The sequence below is a fragment of the Carcharhinus amblyrhynchos genome, chromosome 4, assembly GCF_965287045.1.
Source record: "Carcharhinus amblyrhynchos chromosome 4, sCarAmb.v2.hapA, whole genome shotgun sequence".
In the NCBI taxonomy this organism is placed as follows: domain Eukaryota; kingdom Metazoa; phylum Chordata; class Chondrichthyes; order Carcharhiniformes; family Carcharhinidae; genus Carcharhinus; species Carcharhinus amblyrhynchos.
The window spans coordinates 24687567-24705565 of record NC_137327.1 but is presented as its reverse complement, the minus strand read 5'-3'; the positions used below and the strand labels follow the sequence as shown (position 1 = coordinate 24705565).

Genomic DNA, 17999 nt, shown 5'->3' with positions numbered 1-17999 from the left:
AATTTATTTTTAGCTAATGTCTGTACCAAATAACGAATCGAAATCTGTGATTTTGATTTCACTATCCTATTTATGTGCTGTGCTGACTTGAGGAATTTGTGAGTAATTACCCCAAGATGCCTCTTGTTTCTTTGAGCTTCCCAGTATCCCGTCATTCATTAAATGCTTCCTTGTCTTGTTTCTTCTTCCAAAGTGCAGCTCTTTGCACTTATCAGGGTTAATTACTATCTGCCACTGCTGTGTTCATCTGACCAACCCATCTATATCTTCCTTTAACCTATGACCATCTTCACTGACCACCCTGCCAATCCTGGTGTCTCCGAAGTTGCTTAACATTACCCATACATTTTCACCTATATCATTTATGTATATAACAATCAACAATATTGTGCACCACTGGACACCAGCCTCCAGTTGCTCGATCAGCTGTCTACAACCAACCTTTATGTCCTATTGCTAAGCCAGTTTCTGATCCATCTTGCCAAGTTTTCCTGAATTCCACGTATTTTAACATTTCAAGCAGTTTCCCTTGTGGGACCTTGTCAGAAACTTTGGTAAAATCCATCTAAATTACAGCAACTGAACTCATCCAAGTACTTTGAAAAATTGTAGCAAATTTATTAGGCGTGACCGCCCCCTGGCAAAGATGCTACCTACCCCTATTTAACCCTTGCCTTTCCAAGTGGAAATGAATTTTCTCCTTCAGAATTTTCTCCAACAAGATGTGAGACTCAACGTCTTTAATTTCCTGGTTCAACTCTACCACCTTTCTTGAGAACTGGAACCACATTAGCCGTCCTCTAGTCTTCTGGCACTTCCGCTGTGGCCAGAGAGGAATTGAAAATTTGTGCCAGAGCCCCTTCCATTTCCTGCCTCACCTCTTATAGAAGCCTGGGATGCAATTTATCTGGGCCTGGATATTTGTCCATTTTTCAACTTGTCAGAGCCTCCAATACCTCCCCATTTCCTATGTCAAACTCTGCAATTCCCTCACAGTCCCTTCTCCTGAATTCTGTACCTATGTTCTCCTTTTCCTGAGTGAAGACTGTAGAAAAGTATTCATTTAACACCCTTCCAATGTCCTGTGCTTTATTTACGTTGTCCCCTTGGTCCCTAATAGGCTCTTCTCTTTTCCCTGGTTAGCCTATTCCTTTTAATGTATTTATAAAATATCTTGGGATTCTCCCTAATCTTGTTTGCAAGTCATTTTTGCTCTTCTAGTTGCTTTCTTAAGTTCCCTTTTGCACTTCCTATATTCCTCTCGGGCCATAGCTGAATTGCTCCCTTTGTACACGCTAAAAAGCCTTTCTGTTCTTCCTCATCCAATCCTGAATTGTCCTAGATACCCAGAGTTCCCTGAATTATTGTTCCTGTGTTTCCACCCAAAAGGGTACATATTGGACTTGCACTCTCCCCAGCTCCTTTTTGAATTTTTGCACTCTCCCCCAGCCCCTTCACTGTAGACTTAACTGAAAGGAGCTGTTCCTAGTCAACTTGGCCAGATCCTGTCATATTTTAATAAAATCTTTACTCCCCCAATTCAAAGCTGTCTTTTGTAGGTTACCTTTCCCCTGGTCCATAACAAATTTGAACCATAATGTTGCTAACATGCTTCCCCACTGCCAAATTGAAGACTTGTCTGGCTTCAGATCCAGCACTGCATCATTTTTTGTTGGGCCTTCTACGTTTTGATACAAAAAACTCTTTGGATACATTTCAAGAAATCTGCTCCCTCTAAGCTGTTAACACTACAATTATCCAATTTATGTAGGGAAAGTTGAAATTCTCTGGTATAATTACTCAATTATTACTCTTTGAACTGTCTACAAATTTGCTCTTTTTCCTGCTGACTCTTTGGAGGCCTACATGACACTAATGTGCCTACCTTTATATTCCTCAGTTCTGCCCACAAAGCCTCATTTGAAGACCCATCAAAGATATCATCTCTCCTTATTGCAGTAATTGACTCATTAATTAGTGGTGCTACATCACTTCCTTTTTATACCCTTCTCGTGTCTCACCTAAAGATACTCTACCCCGGAATGTTGAGTTGCCAGTCCTGCTCTTCCCTCAACCATGTTTCTGTGATGGCAACAATATCACACTTCCGTGTGTTAATCCACATCTTTAACTACTGGCATTAAAGTAAAGACTAACCAGCCTTGCCTTATTCTCTTGACACTCAACATAACTGAAGTCACACTGACTTGCTTCCATTAGTATAGCATGATGTGTCTCTATTTTACTGTGTCCTTTGTCCAGCCATCTTCAGCTGCTTCATCAATGACATTTCTTCTATCATAAGGTCAGAAGTAAGGATGTTCACTGACGATTGTACAATGTTCACCAATTGTGACTGCTCGGATGCTGAGGCAACTTGTGTCCAGGTGCAGCAAGACCAGGACAGTATCCATCATGGGGCTGGTAAGTGGCAAGTAACATTTGTGCCACACAAGTGCCAGGCAAGGACGAAGGAATATAGGGAAGTGGGGGATCAGGGTGTTAGCGTGGATAGAGGATTGGTTGTCAAATAGGAGGCAGAGAGTGGGGGTCAACAGGTGCTATTCGGATTGGCGGATGGTGACTAGTGGAGTGCCCCAGGGGTCGGTGCTGGGGCCTCAGCTTTTTACCATTTATATAGATGATCTGGAGGAGGGAACCAAATGTAGGGTGTCGAAATTTGCTGATGACACCAAGATTGGGGGAAACGGCAAATTGTGCGGAGGGTGTGGAGAGTCTGCAGAAGGATCTAGATAGGCTGGGCGAATGGGCCAGGAAATGGCAAATGGAATTTAATGTTGGCAAGTGCGAGGTGGTCCACTTTGGTAGGAATAATGGTAGGAAGGACTATTACTTACGGGGCGAAAAACTGCAGCAGGCGACGGTGCAGAGGGACCTCGGGGTTCTTGTGCATGAGTCGCAAAAACCCAGCTTGCAGGTGCAGCATGTGGTCAGGAAGGCGAATGGGATGCTGGCCTTCATAGCGAGGGGGATTGAATATAAAAGTAGGGAGGTCTTGCTGCAGCTGTATAGGGCATTGGTGAGGCCGCAGCTGGAGTACTGTGTGCAGTTTTGGGCGCCGCACCTGCGCAAAGATATTTTGGCCTTGGAGGGAGTGCAGAGGAGGTTTACTAGGCTGATACCGGAGTTGAGGGGGTTGAGCTATGAGGAGAGGCTGAATAAACTGGGCTTGTACTCGTTAGCGTTTAGAAGAATGAGGGGAGATCTCATTGAGACGTGTAAGATGATGAATGGGATGGATAGGATAGAGATGGAGAGACTCTTCCCGCTCAAAAAAGACGGTAGGACTAGGGGGCACAGCCTCAAGATAAAGGGGGGTGCGGTTTAGAACGGAGTTGAGGAGGAACTTCTTCACTCAAAGGGTGGTGAATCTCTGGAATTCTCTGCCCGTTGAAGTGGTGGAGGCTAAATATTTTTAAGACGCGGGTTGATGGGTTTTTGATAAGAGAGGGGATTATGGGTTATGGGGAGAGGGCGGGAAAGTGGAACTGAGACACGACAGATCAGCCATGATCTTATTGAATGGCGGGGCAGGCTCGAAGGGCTAGATGGCCTACTCCTGCTCCTATTTCTTATGTTCTTATATAATCAGCCATGACCATAATGAATGGCAGAGGAAGCTTGAAGGGCCAAAGGGCCTTTTGCTTCGAGTTTCTACGTTTTTTAAAAAAAGCAAATTACTGGAATCTGAAACCAAAAGAGAAAATGCTGGAAAATCTCAGCAGGTCTGGCAGCACCTGTAAGGAGAGAGAAGAGCTGATGTTTTGAGCTCAGATGACCCTTTGTCAAAGCTCTGTTGAGCTAATTTTCCCCCACATTCCTTGATGTGCTAAGATATTCCAGCATTTTCTCTTTTGGTTCTAGTTTCTATATTTCTATCTCCATCCAATAAGTGCAAATACAACCATCATCCCATGACATTCAATGGCACTGCCATTGCTGAACCCTCCACTTTCAGCATCCTGGAAGTTACCACTGACTAGAGGCTAATTTGGGCCAGATGTATAAATATTGTAGCTAAAAGAGCAGGTGAATTCTGAGTAACTCACCATCTGATTCCCAAAGCTTGTCCACTATCTGCAAAGTACAAGTCAGTAGTGTCATGGAATATGCTCCACTTGCCTGGATGAGTGTAGCTCCAACTGCATTCGAGATGCTCAACACCACCCAGGACAAAACAGCCTGCATGATTAGCACCCCATCTATTGGCACCTTTACGTATTCATTCCCTCGATCATTGATGCAAAGTGACAGTACTGCATCATCTACATGATGCATTGCAGCAACTCACCAAGACTCCTTTGGCAGCATCTTCTAAACTTATGACCGCGACCATCTAGAAGGACGAGCAGCAGGTGCATTAGGATGCCACAACCACCTGCAAGTTCCCATCCAAGCCACTCACCATCCTCACTTGGATTATATCATTTTTACTTTGCTATTGCTGGGTCAAAATCTTGGAATTCCCTACTGAGTAGCACTGTGGGTATTTGTATGCGCATGGACTCCAGTGGTTCAAGAAGGCAGCTCACCACACCATTTTGAAGGCAATTAGGGGTAGGCACTATATGCTAGCCTAGCCAGCCCCTCAATTAATTTGATTTAGTTTAATCGTTTAGTCCAAAAGATTAACATCATCCTGTGAAAGAATAAATAGAAAAAAATTCTGGACGTCACAGTTGGATGCAGAAAAGATTTATGGGAATTAAGTCCTTCATCCTGGAACAATTTGCATGGATAGATTGCTGAAGTTGGCGGCATTCTCCCTGGAGAAGGGAAAAGTATGAGGCGAATTGATTGAAATGTTAAAAACCATTAGGGATTTTGACAAGGTGGTTAGGGAGAACTAGATCCCTTTGGCTGAAGGGTTGAAAACCAGAAAACACAGATTTAAGGTCAATGACGTAAGAACCAAAAGTGATATGAAATAACTTTGTGTGTAAAGTCGATAGTCAATTTCACCCTATGAAAGGAAATTAGATAATTAATCTGGAGAGAAAATTTGCATGGCTGAAGGATAAAGGAGGGTATGTGGTACTAGCTGAAAAGGTCTTGCAGAGTGCTGGCATGGACTCAACAGAATGCATAGCCTTCGTCTGTGCTGTCTGTTCATTCATTCATTGGTATCGCCTTCCCTGAAGGCTGACTGCCATGGATTTTCACCTTTTGTTTACCATGTGCTGTCCTACAGAGAGAAACTGCATCTAATCCAGCATCCGTTTTCCCTTCTGCTTCTTTAACATTGATCTTTCTTTCCACTAATTATATCTGTCTGCCATCTGTTCTAATGATGTGACCAAAATATTGTATCTTTGATGTTTTACACTACCAACTACTCCTTTCTGTCTATGTAGGATATGTGGAACATCCTCCTTCATGTCCACATCTGAAATGCATTCAATAGACTGCTTGTTGCCCATGTCTAAGGCACGTAATAACTAAAGGTAGTACTAATGACATCAAGGAATGTGGGGGAAAATTGCATAGCGATGGATAATTAGCCACCATCTGTTTGAAGGGCAGAGCAGGCTTGATAGGCCTGTTTTTATGTTCTTCCTCTTGCTCTCAATTCTACTCTGAACATGCACTGATGTCTTGGACTTCAGTTGCTGCCTGCACTGACCAATTCCTGCCACTAGATAGGAGTCTGGTCAATGCAAAACTGTGTACTACCATTTTTTAAAAATGTATTTACATTTACATTATATTGCTTTTTTATTTGAAATATCTACATTTATGAATATACAGAACTTCGGTGCATAATGGTTTTCTGCTGTGAAAAGCCCTAAAGTACCTAACTACAAAGGGATTATTTTATACTTTAATTTATTTTAGTTTGCAAGTTATTTCTCCTGAATGGATTGAAATTGGCTGCAGTTTAAATTGTGATTAAATAGCTTTGTCAGTGCTATTTGCCTGTTCTGTCTGTATGGTATAAACCGAATTGGTGTAAACAGTAGGAGCTGTATTCATTGTTCTTTGAAAGAGAATCAGTATTCGTATGTTAAATTGTTTTTCCCTTTAATTCTCCCTCTAGACTTAAGATTTAAATATTTCCACTGTACACATGATTAGAATCTACAATATCTTTGATTTACAATGAAATTTGTAAAATAATTTTACAGCTGAAGTTGTTCTACGGTAGCTATATTTGATCGGTTGTTTAATCCTCTAGAAATTCTAAACCATGAAAATGTAAATGCATAGTTGAGTTTTATTCATAGCACTTGTTAGGCTTAAATTTGTATTGCTTCAGTGCAATATTTGGTATTTGCTGCCTCCTCTGGCTGAAGAACCGCGGGTGCAGTTCAGAAGAAGTGAATTTTCTGCAAGATGAATAGTGACATCCCAATTGTATATTGACTTGTCAAAGAATGACAAAGCACATGTTAGAGGAACATTCTTATTTGTGAAGCATAAATGCAGTGAGATTTTCATTAGTTGTAAGGTTTAAATAATGTTCCCACTGTGCACATGATTAGAATTTACAGTGATATCCTTGATTTACAATGAAAATTGTAAAATTTTAATAACCAAATTTACAGTAGCTATATTTAACAACTTATTGCTTAATTTTCTAGAAATTCTAAACCATGAAAATGTAAATACATAGTTGAGATTTTGTACAGTGGTATTGTTAAAAATTTTGGATTTTGTAGGTTTTTGCTTTGAAGCTTGGTGCTATTTGGGGGTATGACATAATTGGCTTGTTCCCTACTTGTGGTGATTTTGTGTAGCTGCGAGCGGAATTTAACATAACTTACAGTCCCAAAGTTATCATGTAAAGAAAGGGAGCTGTCTGAATATGGAGTCCAACTTGGAGCAGATGCCAATTCATTTGGTGTGTCATCAAAAGCAGTGCCATTTTGGCAAGCAAAATTGAATGGGGTAGGACTGGGAGGTAGTTTGCAAGGTAATATGTGGTCTGCTGACAGAAAAGTTTGTAAACTGCTATTGAAGGCAAGAGGGCAATTTGGAGTTAACCACGTTGGTCATGTATAGGCCAGTGCAGATAAAATACCTGTTTCCTTCCCCAAAGGATATTAGTGAACTTGTTGAGTATTTATGCCAATCTGGTAGCTTTATGGTCAGTTTTATTGATTTTGTTTTTATTTCCAAACTCAAGTTCTCAGTGCAGTGATGGCATTTGAACTGACATCTGAATTATCAACTCACGATTAACTAGCCCAGTGTCATAATTGCAACATTACTGTACCCATTCCAATTAAATGTTGTGATGGGAAAGTTAATATGCCAGAGGAAGGGATCCCAACAACCAGATGCCTGAACTGATCCTTCTCTTGACCGTGCCAAATTCTTTGCATTTTAAAATGTTTTCTAAGTCTAATTTGCATTAATTTGTTCATATCTTTGTTCAACAAAACTGGGGTCGGTTAGTTCAGTTCGCTGGGTGGCTGGTTCGTGATGCAGAGCAATGCCAACAACGCAGGTAAAATTCTGTGCTGGCTGAAGTTATCTATGAAGGCTCTATGTTTTCAAACTTGCTCTTCGCCTAAGAAGTGATGATCCTCAGGTTACTTAGCACCAATCAGCTGTCTCTGAAAAAGGGAGGAGAGTAGCCTGTGGTCCTCTGGGACTTTGACGATTTGCAACAATTTTTTAAAACTACTTAATTATCCAGCAAATGAAGTTCTGAGCAAAAACTTACATTGAATTAACAGGCATAGACTACTACTCTCACCATTTCTGTTTACCCATATTTGCATTCTTTAGCCTATTCAGATGAATTTAGATTAATTTTAAGTTGGTCTCTAGTTTGGTGAAAATTTCCCACAGTAGATTTCTTATCCATCTGGAGAAATATGATGGCTCACATTTTTCTGGCAAAGGGCATCTCTTGGCAAACTCCATTAGTTAGACTTACAATTGCATGTTCAGGCTTTGAAAATTCTTCCCAATAGTGTTGGCGGACACATGAACTGAAAACGGTGCAGTAAGAACAACAGGATACCTGGGATCTTATTGAAATAATGGGAAAATATTTTTTTCTCCTTAACCCATCAAATTCAAGAATTAAGAAATAAATGATGATCATGCAACTCTGGAATTGTTATAAAAGCCCATCTCATTCATGAATATCCCGTAGGAAGGAAATCTGCCACCCAGCCTTTATATGATTCCAGACCCCCCCCAAGCAAGTGGTTAACTCTTACCTGTCCTTAAAAGTTAAATTGCATGCTGGTCAGTTATATCAAACCATGACAGAAAAGTCAAACAATAATAAAACCGAACTGGCAATCATTGTGGAAACGACAAAGCACACCTTGCGGACAACCTGCAGAAGTCCTCCATGCTATCTGGGGACTTGTGCCAAAATTGGGAGAACCGTCCCACAGACTTATTAAGCAACAGCCTGGCATAGTAATACTCACTGAATTATACCTTGTAGCTTATATCCTAGACTACTCCATTACCATTCTTGTATATGTCCTGTGACACCAGCTAGTCTGATCCATCTGAGGCAGTAGCACACCAGAACAGACTTTTTAAATTCACATGGCGGGACATGGTGGCCCACTGGTTGGCACTGTTGCTTCACAGTGCCAGGGACCCAGGTTCAGTTCTGGGCTTGGGTCACTGTCTGTGCAAAGTGTGCACGTTCTCCCTGTGTTTGTGTGGGTTTCCTCCACAGAACTCCAGGGTGCTCTAGTTTCTTCCCATAGTCTGGAAGATGTGCTGGTTAGGTGCATTGGCCATGATTAATTCTCCCTCAGTTTACCCGAACAGGCCGGAGTGTGATTTTTCACAGTAACTTCATTGCAGTGTTAATGTGTGCCTTACTTGTGACACTAATAAATATACTTTATTCTCAATGAGGATACTCAACATGTCAGTCTAAACAAGGCTGAAACATTCTTGACCATCTTTAGCCAGACTTGCCAGTGATCCACGTTGGCCATCTCTTGGGGTCCTCAGAATGACAGAGACCAGTCTTCAGACAATTCTATTCATTCCGTGTCACATCCAAAAATAGCTCAAAGTGCTAGATGTGGCAAATGCAATGAGCTCTGACAGTATCCAGGTTGTAATAGTAAGTGTTGTGCTCCTGAAGTAGCCAAGCTGTCCCAATACAGCCAAAACACTAGCATCTGCCTGGCGAAGTGGAAAATTCCTGAAAAAGCAGGAAAGTCTGCCCAGCCCGCAAAAATCAGGAAGCATCCAATCCAGCCAATTACTAGCCATTGGTATATTCTCAATCATCAGTAAAGTGATGGAGGTGTCATTGACAGCTCTATCAAGCAACAATTACTTATTGATAACGTGTTCACTGGTAAGTAGTCTGTTTGGGTTTCACCTGGGCCACTCGATTCCGGTCCTCATTACAACCTTGTCCAAACTTGAACAAAAGAACTGAATTCCAGAGATGAGGCGAGAGTAACTGTCTTCGCTGCGTTTGACTAAGTGACCTAAATGTTGGCTGATTATTTCAACGCTGTGATATTATTGTGGAACTTCCTCCTTGTAATGTCCTGGCCCAACCATCATCAGTTGCTTCATCAATAATCTCCCCATAAACAGCTCAGAAATGGGGATGATTACACAGTATTCCACCGCAGTGCGTCAGATCTCAAACAATGATGAGACAGAGTACAGGAAAGAGAGAGAGAACCTGGTGAACTGGCACGATGATGATAATCTCTCTCTCAATGTTGACAAAACGAAGGAGATAATCATCAACTTCAGGAAGCTCAGTCAATGAAGACGAAGTGGAAATGGTCAAGAGCTTCAAGTTTTTAGGTGGCCAGATCACCAACAACTTATCTTGGTTCCCTCCATGCTGATCCTATAGTTCGGAAAGCCCACCAATGCCTCTACTTTCTCAGGAGGCTAAGGAAACTTGGCATGTCTGCTACGACTTCTCCAACTTTTATATGTGCACCATAGAAAGCATTCTTTCTGGTTGTATCACAGCTTGGTATGGCTCTTGCTCTGTCCAAGACCGCAAGAAACTACAGGGGGTCGTGAACGAAGCCCAGATCATCTCACAAACCAGCCTCCCATCTGTTAACTCTTCTACACTTCCCCTGCCTCAGAAAAGCAGCCAGCATAATCAAGGATCCCCATTCACCCCTCTCTTCCACCTTCTTCCGTTGGGGGAAAAAAGGTATAAAAGTCTCAGTACGTATACCCACCTTAGGGCAGCACGGTGGCACAGTGGTTAGCACTGCTGTCACACAGCGCCAAGGACGTGGATTCAGTTCCCAGCTTGGGTCACTGTCTGAGTGGAGTTTGCACGTTCTCCTGGTCTCTGCATGGTTTCCTCCGGATTCTCCAGTTTCCTCCCACAGTCCAAAGATGTGTGGGTTAGGTGGATTGGCCATGTCAAATTTGCCCCTTGGTGTCAGGGGGACTAGCTAGGGTAAATGCATAGTGTTATGGGGATAGGGCCTGGGTGGGATTGTGGTTGATGCAGACTCGATGGGCCAAATGGCCTCCTTCTGCACTGTAGGATCCTATGATTCAACCAACTTGAACAGCGTCTTTCCTGCTGCCATCAGACTCTTGACTGGACCTACCTTGCATTAAGTTGATCTTTCTCTACGCCCTAGCTATGACTAACACTACATTCTGCACTGTCTCCTTCTCTATGTACAGTATGCTTTTTTGTATATCGCGTAAGAAACAATACTTTTCATTGTATACTAATAGGCCTAAGATATAGGAGCAGAATTAGGTCATTTGGCCCATTGAGTCTGCTCCACCATTCAATCATTGTTGATATGATTCTCATCCCCATTCTCCTGCCTTCTCCCCCTAACCCTTGATCCCCTTAATGATCAAGAACCAATCTATTTGTGTCTTAAATACACTCACTGATCTGGACTGCACAGTCCTCTGTGGCATTGAGTTCCACAGATTCACCTCTGGCTGAAAAATGTCCTCCTCATCTCCGTTTTAAAGGTGCGTCCCTTCACTCAAGTTCTAGCCTCTCCCACTAGTGGAAACATCCTCTCCATATTCACTCTATCTAGGGGTCTCAGCATTCTGTAAGTTTCAATTAGATTCCTTCTCTCTCTCTCTCTCTCCCTCTCTCTCTCTCTCTCTCTCTCTCTCTCTCTCTCTCTCTCCCCCTCCCCTCCCTCCCACACACACACACACACACACACACACACACACACACATCCACCCACACATATCCTTAAACTCCATTAGTATAAAACCAGACACCTCAGCTGTTTCTCATACGACAAACCCTCCATTCCTGAGATCATTCTTGTGAACCTCATCTGGACCCCCTCCAAGGCCAGCACATCCCTCCTTAGGTATAGGGCCCAAAACTGCTCACAGTATTCTATGGGGTCTGACCAGAACCTTGTACAGCCTCAGCAGTACATCCCTGCTCTTTGATTTCTAGAGGGCTAGAATACATGTTAACATTGAATTTCCCTTCCTAACTGCCAACTGAACCTCCATGTTAACCTTGAGAGTCCTAAACCAGGACTCCTAAGTCCCTTTGTGCTTCAGATTTCCAAAGCTTTTCCCCACTTGGAAAATAGTCTACGTCTCTATTCTTCCTACCAAAGTAAATAACCTCTCACTTTCTCACATTGTATTCTATCTGCTACTTTGCCTATTCTCCTAGCCTGTCCAAGTCATTCTGCAGCCTCCCCATTTCCTCAACAATACCTGTTCACATATCTTTGTATCATCCGCAAATTTAGCAACCGTGTCCTCAGTTTCATCTTCTAGGTCATTAATGTATATAGTGAAAAGTTGTGGCCTGACCCCTGTGGAACACCACTAGTCACTGGTTGCCATCGTGAAAAGGACCCTCTTATCTCCAATCTTTGCCTTCTCTCTGTCAGCAAATCTATCCATGCCAGTACCTTGCCTGTAATACCATTGGCTCTTAGCAGCCTCCATGGCTGACAAGGCACCTTGGCAAAAACTTTCTGGAAATTCAAATGAATCATGTCCACTGGCTCTCGTTTGTCCAACTTCTCCATATCTCCTCAAAGAATTCTAACCGATTTGTCAGACATGACACCCGTCTCCTCATTGATGAAGCCGTGCTGATTCAGTCCTATTTTATCATGCATTTTCAAGTACTCATAAAGTCATAGTGGTTTACAGCGTAGAAATAGGCCCTTTGGCCCAACTTGTCCATGCCGCTCCTTTTTTAACCCCTAAGCTAGTCCCAATGGGCTTGGTCCATATCCCTTCAGACCCATCTTACCCATGTAACTGACCACGCTTTTTAAAAGACAAAATTGTACACACCTCTACTACTACCTCTAGCAGCTTGTTCCAGGCACTCATCACCCTCAAAAAAATTGCCCCTCTGGACCGTTTTGTATCTGTCCCCTCTCATCTTAAACCTATGCCCTCTAGTTTTAGACTCCCCTATCTTTGAGAAAGATATTGACTATCTAGCTGATCTATTCCTCTCATTATTTTATAGACTTCTTTAAGATTATCCCTAAATCTCCTGTGCTGCAGGGGAAAAAGTCCTAGTCTGTCGAGCCTCTCCTTATAACTCAAACCATCAAGTACTAGTAGCATCCTAGTAGATCTTTTCTGCACTCTTTCTAGTTTATTAATATCCTTCCTATAATAGGATGACCAGACCCTACACAATATTCCAAGTGTGGCTATATCAATGTCTTGTGCAAGGTCAACAAGGTGCCCCAACTTCTGTATTCAATGCTCTGACCTATGAAACCAAGCATGCCAAATGCCATCTTCACACACTGTACATCTGTGCCTCTACTTTCAAGGAGCGATGAACCTGTGCCCCTAGATCTCTTTTTTTCTGTTAACTCTCCCCAACGTCCTACCATTAACTGAGTAAGTCCTGACCTGGTTCGATCGACCAAAATGCATAACCTTGTATTTATCTAAATTAAGCTCCATCTGCCATTCGCCAGCCCACTGGTCCAATTGATCAAGATCCCGTTGCATCCTAGATAACGTTTTCGCTGTCCGTTATGTCACCAATCTTGGTGTCATCTACAGACTTACTAACCATGCCTTCTAAATTCTCATCCAAATCACATAAATCATGTAAATGAGAAGTAACAGTGGACCCAGCACTGATCCCTGAGACACACTGCTGGTCACAGGCCTCCAGTTTGAAAAATAACCCTGTACAATCACACTCTCGCTTCTGTCATCAAGCCAATTTTATATCCATTTGGCTACCTCACCCTGGATCTCATGAAATTTAACCTTTATGCAACAGCCCACCTTGGTGGTACCTTGTCAAAGTTCTTACTAAAGTCTGTGTTGACAACATCAACTGCACTGCCCTCATCTACCTTGGTTATGCCTTCAAAAACTCAGTTAAATTTGTGAGACATGATTTTCCACTCTGAAAGCCGTGCCGACTGTCCATAATCAGTCCTTGTGTCTCTAAATGCCCGTAGATGCTGTGTCTCAAAATATCTTCTAAAAACTTAACCGCTACAAATGTGAGCTCACTGGCCTGTAGTTCCCAGGCTTTTCCCTGCAGCCCTCCTTAAACAAAGGCATAATATTTGCCACCCTCCAATCTTCAGGCATCTCGCTTGTGACTATCAATGATTCAAATATCTCTGCTAGGGGACTCAGATTTCCTCCCTAGCCTACCACAGGATAGCGTGCAAGAAACAACATTTTTCACTTTATACTAATACATGTGACAGATCAAATCAAAGTATTCAGTACTATTCACAGTTCTTTCAGATGCTGCATGCAGGCAACAACTATTTCGGTAAGGCCTGGACAAAGTTCAGACATGGGCTAATAAGTAGCAAGTAGCATTGCCTGTCACTTTTGTGGCTCTAATCACCATTTCTCAATGACATTTGCCAGCATTCAACACTATCAAATTCCCCAAAGTCAAAATCCTTCTACCACCCAACAGCACATGGACTGCAGTAGTTCAAGAAGTTGGCTGATCATCACCAATCCCACCATTGGGAAAGGGCTGTAATTGCTTGCCTTGATAACTGTTTGTGGAACGTGGGCAAACTTTAAAAAAAAACTGAGTAGAAGAAGTTGTGTTGGAAATAATAAATTATGTAAACTTGAATGACATGTTCCTTACAAAGAAAAAGACTTGAATTTATATAGTGCTTTTCATGACAGCTGACTGGCTCAAAGGACTACATCCAATAAAGTACCTTTTGAAGTGTAGTCACTTGTAATGTAGGAAAAGGAGCAGCCAATATGCACAAAGCAAGATACAATGTGATAATGACCAGATAATCTGATTCTGTGATGTTAATTGAGAGATAAATATCGGCAGGACATCAAGGATAACTTGCCTGCTGCTCTTCAAAATAATGCCATGGGATCTTGTATGTCCACCTGAACAGGCTTTGCTTTTGCTTCACTTACTGGTGGCGCGAGTGAGTCCAATGGAGTTATTGTGAAAGTCCTCTAGTTGCCACACTCCGATGCCTGCTCAGGTACACTGAGGGAGAATTCAGCATGGCCAATGTATCTAAGCAGCATGTCTTTCGGACTGTGGGAGGAGACCAGAGCACCCGAAGGAAACCCACACAGTCATGGGGAGAATGTACAGATTCCACACAGATAGTGACCCAAGCTGGGAACCAAACCTGAGCTTCAGTGGGACTTCAGTTTAATGCCTCACCCAAAAGCTGACACCTTTTTAACAGTGCAGCGCTTCCTCATGACCGCACTTCATATTAACTTTGTTTTTTGTACCCAACTGAGTAACAACTCTGGAATAGAATCACAGTTTAAAACTTAAGACCACAATTTTCCCAAAATGATGAAGTTTTATTGGAGCAATTTTATTGGGGACAATTCAATCAGTTTCAGTATTTTGAAGGGGTATCAGTCAAAACATTGGTGCTACATTATTGAAGTTTTGCCTTTAGTATGTCCTCCTCTGCCTCTTTTCACCCCTTCCCCAAAGGTGACTCCCAAAGGGAGCAGTAGAATGATCAGTGAATTTGATAATTGTCTGGAGTTAAGGCCCCAGTCAGATCAATCCAATCACATTGACTGGCAGAGCAGTCTCAAGAATTCAAAGAGCCTATTGCTCCTATTTCTTACACTATAAATGTAAGAACATAAGATAAAATCAGATAAGTTTTTTGTGTAATTGTGCAACTTCATGTCATGTGGTCATACTTGACTGACCCCTCAGCGTTAAAGTCAAACTAGATGACATTCAGTTCATTTTTACAGTTGACAGTTTGAATTTTACCATGGCAGCAGAGGTCCATTGCGTGTGACCACCTTGAGTGGTGGAGTTGTAAAGCAGAAGGAAGAATTGTTTGGGGATACTACAGAAATTTGAAGCATGTCAGTATTTTCTCAGAAGGGCAAAATGATTTAAATACAAACTGTGTCCCAGTCCCTGTTCACTAGCTGACAGTTGAGTGAAATTTCTGACTCCTCCACACATATACACACACACACACACACACACACACACACACACACACACACACACACACACACACCAAATTAAAAATGTGTGGTTCCAGAATTAATTTTTGAATTAAAAGATTTTGGCTGATACTTCCCTGTTAGTTGAAATTTCTTGCTCTAACTTGCAATTTATTTACTGTAGACTGTCGATGATGACGCGATGGATGCTTGAATGAAGTGACAGCCGTAGGAAGGAGGAACGATGCCCAAGAGTGGGTGTTCTAAAACACCACAATCAGAAGATTACCCACTCAACATCGATATGGTGGAAAAACAATCGGGGAAGAAGGTGAGAGCACAGAATCAACACGAATGTGAAAGGGTTGTTTTAACCCTTTAGATTTTCTTAATATTTGGTAGACTAAGACCCAAGTTTATATTTTGGAACATTTAGTACCAGGTGCGGTTATGATGCTGAATGTTGCAAAGCTGAATGAATAAATATGTAATGAGCATGAAAGAAATTTAATGATTTTATATGCCTGTCAAGAATTTTGATTGTCAATATTTTGTCCAAGGAGATAAAGGAAAGAAATTCACATTTTTAAAAATAGGTGTGACCTGATTCTTCATGTCAGGAATCACATGGTGTGATTCCTGACATGACAAATCCCCACCATCTGACTACCTCTCCAACCTGATCGGATTAACTACCAGCATGACAACTCGACCTGAGCTGCCTACCTTGTGGCGTTTCTGCCCACTTGCCCTGCTCCACATCCCTCATACCTGCCAGCCCCCTCCTCACCCACATTGCCTACTTAGCTCATTCCACCCTACCTATTTGTTCATTGATCCACTCACTCATTCACACTGGATATTTAAAATCCTTGTGTGAAAAAGGGACATGATTTGCTGTGTTTGAGTCGAGGAATATTTTCTGCATTGTGGATTGGAAGTAGTGCTTTAAATGTATCCAGGTTTGGATGTTTTTCAGTCTGATCAGCTTCCATTTCTGCGAATCTGACACTGTTAGGAAGATATTAGCCAATTTTTTGAAGTTACGCATTTGATAGATTTTAATTTTAAGGCAACAACAAACTCCCCTGCGCTGGTAGAAAATGTACTAATTGAAAACTAACAAATAGGAATGAAAATCAACCATTACCTTTTTTTTAAAGAGACAACGGAATTACAAAAGAGCATCAAGCAAAAACTATTCATACATGAAAGAAAAAGATGGAGTAACAAAATTGCTCAAAATATTGCTGATCTTTTTAGTTTCTGTTACAGTTCCAACAGCTAAAATGATGGGAGCATTACAAAGGGCATTAGAATAATTCAATCTAAAAATAATAATATGAATGCCCATTTCAGTAGTAAGTTATCTAAAGTAGGGGTGAACGTAGGCAGAGGTGGAAATGAGAAACTTGATAGAAAGGATGTGGAGTTTGACACTGAGCTTTGAACTGATCAAGTTGCCACGGTTTTGGGGTGTCCACTTCAACCAGCATGAGAAGCCAAAGGCGAGGTGACATTAATGGGAAAGAAGCAGCGTTCACGGTGCTGGGTAGCTGAAACATTGACTTAATTCGTCCCCATACTCGGTTAAAGAAAATTGTGACGCATCCAAGACTTTCATTTGAGCAGGTATGCAGGTGGTGCCAATGTTTGTTATTGGCATGCATGTGGAAATCCGTGTGTCTGCAGGTGATATTGAGGTTTGTTTTAGAATTTAAATTTAACCACTTACCATGGTGAGGTTCAAACCTGTACCCCCAGAGTATTGCTTATAGTGACCTATAATTACTAGATCACAGTAGGAAGCCAAGATGATGTTGAGGTACAGCTGTGGCAAGGCACCTGCTATCAATTGGACTTGCCTTTGCACATTCAGCCTTTTTATGTTGTTTTGTACGTCAAGTTGCTGGAAGGGTTGAAGGCACCATGAGGCATAAATGACCCCTGAAACCTGATTGCACAGGAAAAGTAATTGTGTATTTTAACAACTCAAATGGTGAGTGGTAAACAGTATAAGAACTGAAAAAAAGTTTAAATTGCAATCAATTAATCTGTATAAATTTCACAATGTGAAAGGGACCAGCAATTAATGCCCATAGGAATGTGATTCCACACTTAATTTTCAGTGGCTGTGTTTCACATTTAAATGGCATTGTTAAAGCTACTTGATTTCAAGTGAAGGTTGGTTTGTTTCCACTTTCAGTAGCTCTGTGCCAATTGGTGTATTCCAGTGCAAGACAGTGAGCTGCTAATCTTTGCAAAGTTACTGGTGGAGTGATGCAACTTGACAACCACTTTTGGATATTCACATTTAACTGTATGTCCGTTCCTTGTTTGAACTTGCTGAACCATTTGTGCGCATATCACGATGAGAATCATTAACCTCACCATTACTTTGACAGAAAATTTTTACATCACATTTGGATTTTGAAATTAAATTTAAATGTCAATCTTTCGTAATGAACTAGTTATTGTCTAATTGTGCAAAATTATTTTGTAGCAGGCGTGAAATTGATGACAATTGCAATGATTCCATTGTATTTTGTCAGTGACTATTATGTGAAGATGTCACATATACTTGCTAATCCCTAACTGCAATAATACTT

General features: G+C 41.7%; 1 protein-coding gene across 1 annotated transcript in view; it reads left to right on the top strand.

The window, feature by feature from the left end:
* The window catches only part of ankrd11 (ankyrin repeat domain 11), a 218199-nt gene that overhangs the window by 112522 nt on the left and 87678 nt on the right, over positions 1-17999 (top strand). Inside the window, exon 3 of the mRNA XM_080186859.1 lies at positions 15575-15721. Coding sequence (XP_080042985.1) covers positions 15635-15721 — 87 coding nt within the window. The 5' untranslated portion in view covers positions 15575-15634. The remainder of the gene's footprint in view (positions 1-15574; positions 15722-17999) is intronic.